At 33.8% G+C, this 10060-nt stretch overlaps 1 protein-coding gene across 1 annotated transcript; it reads right to left on the bottom strand.

Annotated features, from left to right (window-relative positions):
• Nucleotides 1-4285: 4285 nt before the first annotated feature.
• On the bottom strand, nucleotides 4286-9723 carry LOC136248024 (protein NLRC3-like). The gene is made up of 6 exons (XM_066039841.1): nucleotides 8518-9723; nucleotides 8100-8214; nucleotides 7389-7586; nucleotides 5289-6743; nucleotides 4374-4613; nucleotides 4286-4314 (listed from the first exon to the last, which is right to left on the bottom strand). The coding sequence occupies exons 1-6, from the start codon at nucleotides 9721-9723 to the stop codon at nucleotides 4286-4288; spliced, it is 3243 nt and encodes a 1080-aa protein (XP_065895913.1).
• Nucleotides 9724-10060: the final 337 nt, after the last annotated feature.

Below are 10060 nucleotides of genomic sequence, written 5' to 3'. Positions count from 1 at the left end.
TAATTGAAGAATTTTTTCCTATACAATTTGAAGAATCAACAAAATAATTTCAATACTCAGAAAATAAATCATTCACTATAAACACACACAATATGTAACTACAGTACATGAGAAGTACTTTGTTTTACTGATGAGCAATTAATGTACAGTCTGTATTGATTGACTAGTACAGATCACTGTCATCATGTGTAGAGTTTACCTTGGTGTTAAATTATTAAATTAATCAATTAAGCTAATCCTTACTTAATCACGTACATTGTTATAATGTTCATCATATTCATTCAGCTACACTACAACCAGGGTTTTATTTAGGGAAGGGGGGCACTTGCCTTCCCTTGACTAATTCTCGCTCCCCTTCTTAGATTTTAAGTGACACTTTAAATGAAACTTCCTCAGGAAGCATCAGAAGCAATCTACAATCCAAAAAATTCTGGAGCAGCATGCTACATCAGAAAGCACCAGAAGCAATTTACAATAGTCCAAAACACTTTTTTTCTGGAGTGACATGTTATTCTCAGGTACTTGAGAATGTACCAGAAGCAATCTAAAATGCAGAAGTTTCTGGATTCTCAGATATTTGAGAATGCACCAAAAGTAGTCTAAAATGCAAATAATTTCCTAAAGCGGCATGTTATTCTCAAGTACCTCAGAGTGCACAAGAAATAACCTAAGAGAGTTTAAAGTACAAAATTTTTGGAGTAACATGTCACATTTTCATGTCTATGAGAATGCACCAGACCTGATCTACTAGAGCCTAATATGCAAGATTTTTTGGAGTGGCATGTTATTCTCAGGTACTGTACCTGAGAATGAACCAGAAGCAATTTGAAAGTCTAGTGGGCATGACCCTGTACATTTAAGTAAGCACAGAGATGCTTACAATATCTCACCCTTACTCTGACAAAGAGGTATGTTCCGCTTCCAAAAATGGAAGGAAATGGTGGACCTATTTTCATCCACTTTTGGATTTTTTTTACTCTGTGATATATCCTTCCAATTTTGGATGGAAATTGCTAATTTTCCTGTATAGTGACGAAAATCTACAATAAGGTTCCAAAATTGGATGGTCCTGTTCATCCAGTTTTGGCCTGTACCAAATTTATAATCATCAAAAATTGGATGGTTCTTGTCATCCGCTTTTGGAATAATCTGTACCAAATTTATAATCATCAAAAGTTGGATGGTTCTTGTCATCCAATTTTGGAATAATCTGTACCAAATTTATAATCATCCAAAATTGGATGGTTCTTGTCATACACTTTTGGAGTAATCTGTACCAAATTTATATCCATCCAAAATTGGATAGTTCTTGTCATCCGATTTTGGAATAATCTGTACCAAATTTATAATCATCCAAAATTGGATGATTCTGGTCATCCAATTTTAGAATAATCTGTACCAAATTCATATTTACAGTCTGAAAATAACAAATCGCAGCAATCCTACTTATATATCATTGTTCATGATCATACAGTATGGTAGAACAGTATTAAGGATGTTTTCACAATAAAAATATTGACCAGAAACCAACCTCACAATACCTTCATAGCACCTTGGCAGTATTGGTGAGGTATAACAAAGTCTAAAAGTGTGACTTCAATGCTTGGAAGTTACAACAAAGTTTTTCAAATTTTCTATACAGTGGAATTTTCTGCAGACTGACTGACAACTTCCTCGTAACTCAATATGGCTAAGGCTACGAACTTGATTTTTCACTGTTTAATGTCACTTCAGCCCCCAATGGTGCCTAGCTTTTGGCATATGACAGTAAGTACAATGCATGCATCATGGACTAAACTAAGTAGCCTTTGTGCTCCTTTTTGCCCCATTTCTCTTCATTGACAGCTTAAGGTGTCGATTCCTGGTATCACGTAATGGCTTCCCACCCATATTTTCCACAACCCCCTGTAGCTAAATTAATTGCAGAGGCACTTCTCTCCATTTATATTGCTGTGTAACAGGCAGAACATGCCTGAAAATGAAGCATAAGGTTGATCATTGGGGCACACGGTCAGATACAAAATGAATTTGATGGCATGAATGTATGCATCATGGAGTTATCTTTATTTGTGTCTCATTTCTTTTTTCTGGCAGTATAAGGTATTGATTAGTAGTAGTGAATTAATGGTTTTATTTGAAAATGAAAATCATCTGTAATTTTCGCATCATGCCTTAACAGCAGAAGTAAGCAAATTTGTTCTAACTCATCATTCGCCATGAGTGCAAGTACAAGGAATTTTAAGCTTCATTTCGGATCATAGAAATAAAAAGTGATGAAACACGGGAGATCATGCATTTAGTGCAGGTATGCTAATGGTGAAATTGGATTACCAGAATCATCCATTTATGGATGGATATAAATTTGGTACAGATTATTTCAAAATTGGATAACAAGAACCATCCATTTTGGATGGTTATAAATTTAGTTCACATTATTCCAAGATTGGATACCAATTTTGGATAACTATAAATTTGGTACAGATTATTCCAAAAATGGGATGACCAATTTTGTATGATTATAAATCTGGTACAGATTATTCCAAAATTGGAAGACTCATTTTGGATGATTATAAATTTGGTACAGATTATTCCAAAAGTGGATGACAAGAACCATCTGCCAAGGATAGCAAGCATGCATATGAAATTTACAGAAGTGATGCTTTAATCTATTTTATATTACCTTTCAGACCACTTTCAGTACTGGTAGAGCTTCTTGCCAAATAAGATAGAAAATCTGAGCAGTTGGACAAGCAAAGTAGTTTCACAAGTGCTTACAAAGGAGAGGAGGGTTGCGGGTGGTAAACAGATAGACTTCAGAGGCAGATCATAATTGAAGTACAGACATGAGGTTACAGGGTTGTACTGACTTCTTAGTGGCTGACATGTAGGAAATCAACAGAAAAAAATAATTCGGCCAACATTATCAGGCCATCTATAAGCAGCTCCAGGATTTTTGGTGACTGGTTTCTGATCAAAAGCACAAGGTTGACACCTCCTAAGAATGGCTGTTCTCCACTAAATAATATTTGTATGTGTCATTGATAAAGCACATAAAATCTTTATTGACAACCTCATAGTTTGCTACACTACTTCTCTAAATACTGTGAGTGCTATATTAGGGTGATTGACCGCTCTATTAGAGTATCTCGATCTAAATGTGACTGGTTTCCAGAAACTTCAGAAACCCGCCTGGAGCCGCCCCTGCCATCCACCAGCAAGCCACTGATTTTTTATAACCCAGGCCCTTCATAAGGCCTGAAACCACCATTCAAGCTCTCCCCACCACCCAGAAAAGATGTCTGTTAAACCAGCCTCGAGTAGTTTGAGTAGTACTGAACTAGTATTATGATAGTGTAGCTATCTACTGAGTGTTAGCTACATATGTGTGCTTTGGAATGGTTTTATGTAAAATGTGGTCACAAATGATAATTAGTTAATTACTTACAGGTTTGTATTCAATTACCTTTAAAAGCGTTTTGATTTCAGTATTAGCACAGTCTCCAGTCCAGGATTACTAGTTGCCACTGCCACAAGATTATCAGTCATTTCACCAGTGATGATATAAGAGCCTAAATTGATATGATGTAGTGAGCTAATTGTAGCCATCGCTTTGAGAATAATTTGGAGACTTTCACTATTAAAATGATTGTTCGTGAGATTTACATGCTTCAGATACTCATTGGCAGTAATAACAAGTGCTACACAATTTGTTATATCACCACTGATGGTATTATGGCTGAGGTCAAGGTACTGAAGTTTAAAACTGTCAGCAATAGCAGTTAGTACAACAGAACAGTTTGCTTCAAGTGAGCAATGAGACAAATTCAAGTGTTCTATTTGGTTGTGAGACACTACTTCTGCTAGTAAATACATAATCTCCTTATCAATTTGATTATAGCTTAAATCAAGATGATTTAATGTACAAAGTTTCTTCAGTGCTTCAAAAACACTTACTAATCCTCTAGAGCGTATTGCACATTTCGTCAACATCAATTGTTCTAAAGCATTGTTAGCAGTTATGGAGGTTGCCAAATATTTTATCTCCTCATCACCCATTTCACAACCACCAACATTAATGGTCCTTAAGCTGTTCACAATCATGATTGCCTTCAATATTATTTGAAAGCTGTTTTCCTGCCAGTCACAATTTGAGATATTTAGGTGTTTAAGCTTGGATTGATGAAATGATATACTGCAAGCTAGTATGGTTGCAGTGCTATTCGTAATGATATTAAAGCTGATTTCTAAATGAATTAAATTAGTATTTACAAGAGAATCAGCTATGTTAAGAAATCCTGCCTCTTGTTTCATACACTTACAAAGTGAAACATAGCTCAGTGACTTATTATTTGAAAATAATGATGAAATCTCACCAGTTAATACATCATTAACTCTATTAGCTTCAAGATTAATGTACTTCAAATGACTAGCATTTTTAGCTGCTCTCAATATTAAGGTTAATCCTTTTTCCTGTAATTTACAATTAGACAAGTTCAAATGTTCTAAGTCAGGGTTGTTGTGAATTACATCTGCTACTGATTTGGCTGATTTATCAGTTATTACATTAAAACTAAGATCAAGATGTTTTAATGAATTCTTCACCATTGCTAGCACTTCAAAAGACACAATCTGACTTGAAATACAGTTGGACAAGCACAGCGTGTGTAAGCAAACACTTTTACAAATAAAATTAATATCTGTCAAACTATTAATGTTGTTACCATTTACATTGAGCACTTTAATGTTTGAGGTATTTGACTTGATAATCAATTTGTGTAGTTCACAATGTGAAAAGTCTAAAATTTTGAGATGAATATTAGCAGCAAAGACAGCAGTTATATTGGGAGTTATACCAGCCATTTTGTTGTAGCTTAAATTAAGATTCTGCAAACTGTTAATTTTTTTCAATGCTGCAATAATTTTTTGGATTCCTGTATGCTTCAGTCTACATCTCTTCATCTGCAAAATTTCTATACAATGTTTCGTCATGATCACACTTGCCAATTCACATGCTATATAATCACTAATACTGTTATAGCTTAAATTAAGTGTCCGTATATTCCTGTCTTTGATGACATCAATAATCAGCTTGAGGCCTTCTTCATGAAGACTGCAACTAGCAAGTTCAAGATGTTGTATACCACAGTTTTTCTTGATTCCGCTTACTAGAATTTCTGCAGATTGATCAGAAATATTGGTGTGACTTAAATTGATTTGAACTAAAGTTGCAGTAGTGTTCACTATTTCACACACTACGAAAACTTCATTATTTTTCAACATGGAGTTACCCTTAAAGTTGTCTGTCAAATCCATATTTTCATTATCAGCAATGTGTTTATTTACGCACAATTTGTTTACTACAAGCTTGGAGATACATGCTGATAAAGGTTCCTTAATGTCCTGAATCACATATTCATCAAGTGCTATACTCTCTAATCCACTATTACTAACAGTCACTGCTTCAAGATCTCTAGTTAATTCATCAGTAATGCTGTATGAATCTATATTACTGTGATGAATTAAATCTATTGAGGCCGTAGCATTAAGGATAATCTTGATACCATTAGTAGTGAACTTGTTATTAGCAAGATTTATATGATGCAAATTGTTATTAGCAATAATAGCAGATGCTACCAAATTTCCTTCATGATCACTGATGTCATTATAGCTGAGGTCAAGGTACTGAAGTGTAACACTATTAGCAATAGCAGTTAGTACAACTGAACTGTTTTCTCCTTGTAAACAATGTGACATGCCCAAGTGCTCTATTTGCTTCCAATGTATAACCTCTGCCAGTTCTTCAATGACCTTAGGAGTCATTTGATTGTTACTTATATCAAGATAACTTACAGTACAAAATTCTTTTAACGCATTAAATACTTTTAGAAGTCCAGCAGGTTTTAATGCACAGTTCACTAAGGTCAACTGCTCCAGATTGGTATTAATGGTTATTAAGCAGGACAAGTATGCAGCCTGTTCATCATCCATTTTGCAACCACTGCAGTTAAGACACTTTAAACTAGTCATGTTAGTACATAAAATCATTGAAATGTTCCACTGGCACTCTGATATATCAAGGTGCTTTAGTTTAGAATTTTCACCAAACACATCTATCAGTTTATTCCCCACTTCACTTGTAATATTATTTGAACTGATGTCAAAATAAATCAACACATTCATCTTTTTAAGAGCATCAGCTATTTTGAGAAATCCTTCCTCTTGTAGTGCACAGTTGGAAAGTGAAAGATGATTAAGTAAATGGTTATTTGATATATAGTCAGCTAGTTCACCAGCCAAATTATTATTCATAGGATTAGATTTTAGGTCTATAAATTTCAAATTACAAGCTGTTCTGAGTGACTTCAATATCAAATAAAGTCCATTTTCTTGCACATAACAATTAGTCAAGTTCAAATGCTCCAAGTCTGTGTTTTTGTGAATTACATCTGCTACTGATTTGGCTGCTTTATCAGTTATTACATTAAAACTAAGATCAAGATGTTTTAATGAATGTTTTACATTCTTTAAAATCTCAACTAGTGTAGTTTCACACATATAACAATTTGATAATGAAAGATTTTGCAAAGAAGTAGAATTGCTAAACCGCTGAATCATGCTACCAGTTGCAGTTTCAGTGATGTGATTACCACTAAAGTTAAAGGATTTTATATTCACTGTGTTCTCCTTAAACATTTCTATTATATCATTTGCTTTGAATTCACAATAGGACAGATCCAATTGTTCTAAATGAGTATTAGCAGCAATGACAGTACTTAAATTAAGACCTTGGTCATTAATTTTGTTATGACTTACATCAAACACTTTCAAACATTTAAGCTTGGCCAATTCCAAAAGAATTGCTTTGATCCCATTGTATTGCAGTGAGCACCTACTCAGGTGAAGAACTTCGATACAAGAGTTCCTAGAGATAATTTGTGCTAGTTCATTTGCAACCTTATCAGTTATAATATTGTGGTTTAATGTTAATGTTTGCAACTTTCTATTGTTAATGGCATTACAAATTGATATGAGTCCATCCTCATGTAAATTACATCTTTCTAGTTCAAGATGTTGTAACTTTGTCATATCACTGATGCCATCAGCTAGTATTTTCGCACCTTTGTTAGATATGCTGTTGCCACTTAAAATAACATGTTGAAGTAACTTTGAAACAGTTACTATATTGCACAGGTCTTGGTTTTGTAATACACAACAAAACAACTTCTGATGCTGCAATGATTGAACTACTATTACAGGTGATTTGAATGAATAAAAACACTTTCTAAAAATAAAGTGACTGACATTCTTTCGTAAATGAAAATACGAGAGAATTTTTTGGATGTCCTGATAGCAGTATTGTCTAAACACAAAACTGCCATGAGTAGTACTTTGAACAAACTCCTCCACTTCTTGGAAAGGTCTTTCAGTCATATTGCAGACATGTAATGGTAACACATCTTCTCCAAGAGTTATGGAAAACTGTGCTATCTCCTCTACAGCACATCTAATTTCTCTAAATGATGTGTTGTTCTCCTCCATGAAATGGAAAAAGGTAACTTCACTAATCATAACGGTTTCTAAGACATCTATGAAAGATGTTTCACAATTGTACAAGTAAATGTTTTTACTACTCTCACTCAAACGCAAAGCTACTGAAACTCTATCATTAGATGTACTCCCTAGCTGACATGAAAACAAATGAATACTTAAATAATTTTCAGATAACAATATTGCAATAATATCTGTGTAGCTATACTTACAGATTACAAGAATGGACCCATCTGTAACAAAAATTTTAGTTTGAAGTGGCACCATTATGTGTGCAGAATATTGTCTTATACTGTGATTAATAATATTATATTGTTTTCTGTTATCATCCTCAGAATGCATTATAACTTGCTTGACCTTGCAAGTAAAAAACATTTTAGTAAGCATATCAGTTGAGGACTGTGTAAGGTTATTGTAAGACACATTTAAATGATCAATATGTACAGTACTACAGAATGTGCACAGCTGCTCAATTTCTTGCATTCCTAAATAACAATTTGATAAATTCAATAACTTCCACTGCTTTATAGAAGATCTACCCAAAAACAAACCAAGTGTGTGAATGTTTACTGCACTCAGTGTTTGACCACTGAGATCAATTTCTCCATCTCTTAATAAACTACCAACATATCGACACATGTCGTCATTTTCAGCCTCAGAAAAACACTGAAACAAATGAAGACATAGTACTTTATTACCAATGAGTTCGTCTGATATTCCAGCACTTTTGTAAAGCCATAAAGAAAACAAAGTAGAAACCTGCAATCGATTCCCTGACAAAAAATGTTTAAATGCAAAAGACTGACCTTTGGTCAATCCAACATACATAATCCGTGTATTGAAATATCTGGTATTTAAAGAAGTTTCTTTTAGCAAATTAATTTGTCGATTTTTAGGCAACAAAGTTATGTGATAAGCAGCTAAAGTTTCTTGAAGAGACAAATGTAAAAAATTTAATGAAACATTAACACCATCTTTGGCATTAAAAAACTCAACAGCTTTAAGTAAACCCAATCCACTCCAGTCGTTTGAGCAAGCTAAATGCTTGCAAAACTTTTGAACTTCATTCTTTGAGAAAACAATTTTGTCATCATGTAAAGCATTATATGCTAGTTGACACAATTCATAAAAATTTTTATTATATTTTGCTGGTATATCTTCAAAGTTAGCAATGCTGCAGTCTAATGGTTCTTTTTGTGTTTTTTTGATAGACCGAGATATAGTCACATAAATAAAAGTTTTGTTAATTTCTGTTTGTGTAGTAGGTAATTCAACAGCTTCTTTTCTTCCTTCAGTAAACAGAGACAACAAAATGGTCATGTTTAACGGAATATAACAATATGCATTAATTGTAGGATTCTTTTCCAAGTATTTTAACAGTTTTTCTACATTTTCACTATCATTTTCTAATGCTTGCATAATGTATTCCTTTCTGTTATTTTCTGTAAATCCCATTATTTCTACCCTACGATCAACAATACCATGTAATTCAGCAGACACACTCAGACGTGATGTGATTACCACAGTGCACTTCAGTAACTCAACACAGTTTTGATTAATCAGTTTTACCAAAAATAATCCAGAGTTATTCCGAATATTTTCAGGAAGTTCATCGTAACCATCCAATATTACAACAATATCTTTTCCAGCAGTAAAACTGATGTATTCTTCAATTATAGAATTGATTTTTTCCGTGAATTTACAACAATACCCAACAAAGTCTTGCAGAGATTGCAGACACTGAGCTATAGGATCACGTAAAAATACCGAAAACATAATTTTTTTGCACTGCAATAGATTTTGACTAGACCACTGAAACATTATTTCTTTGCACAGGGTAGTTTTTCCAATTCCAGGTGCTCCTTCGATTAGTACAGCAGTAGGAAAGTCATTAGTACCATTAAATTTAGTAAATACTTCTGAAAAGTCTTTGACTGTTTGAGCTACACCAACATCATCAAGTTGTTTTGTTGGATTAATTTTACCCTTATGCTGAATATTTGCTATGAACTCAATTTCTTCCTTTCTACTGTGGCTCTTTTTGTGATGGATGATTACAACACTAGTAAAATGTTTAGGTTGAAATGGAGGCAAGTCTTTCTGTGATACCTTATGCCTGGTTTCCTTAGAATATTCTTGCAAACGATTAGCCACTATATTGACTGCCTCTAACATCACAGTTTCACTATATTGCAGAATAAAATATAGATTTGTAAAGCTGTTCATTACAGCCAAGACCTTGGGAGAATTCAGTGCTTTTATTACAGTACTTCACTGGACAGTAGCATGCAAATTACACAACTCTTCTAACATTTTATCACAACAGATCTCACTACTATTTGGATGGTCCTTTTGCAGAGCATTAAGAGTTCCAAGTGGCACACGTAACTCCTCACCTATTTCTTTCCAAGCAACAGCATAATGTGGGCTAACAAGACTCTGTAAATCTTTTAGTTGTGCCCTGTTCTCTTGCACTGTGAAAGTAAATATAATTGCTATGATATATTATGGT

Source organism: Dysidea avara, chromosome 2 (assembly GCF_963678975.1).
Source record: "Dysidea avara chromosome 2, odDysAvar1.4, whole genome shotgun sequence".
Taxonomy (NCBI): domain Eukaryota; kingdom Metazoa; phylum Porifera; class Demospongiae; order Dictyoceratida; family Dysideidae; genus Dysidea; species Dysidea avara.
This window is presented reverse-complemented; position numbering and strand designations above follow the sequence as displayed.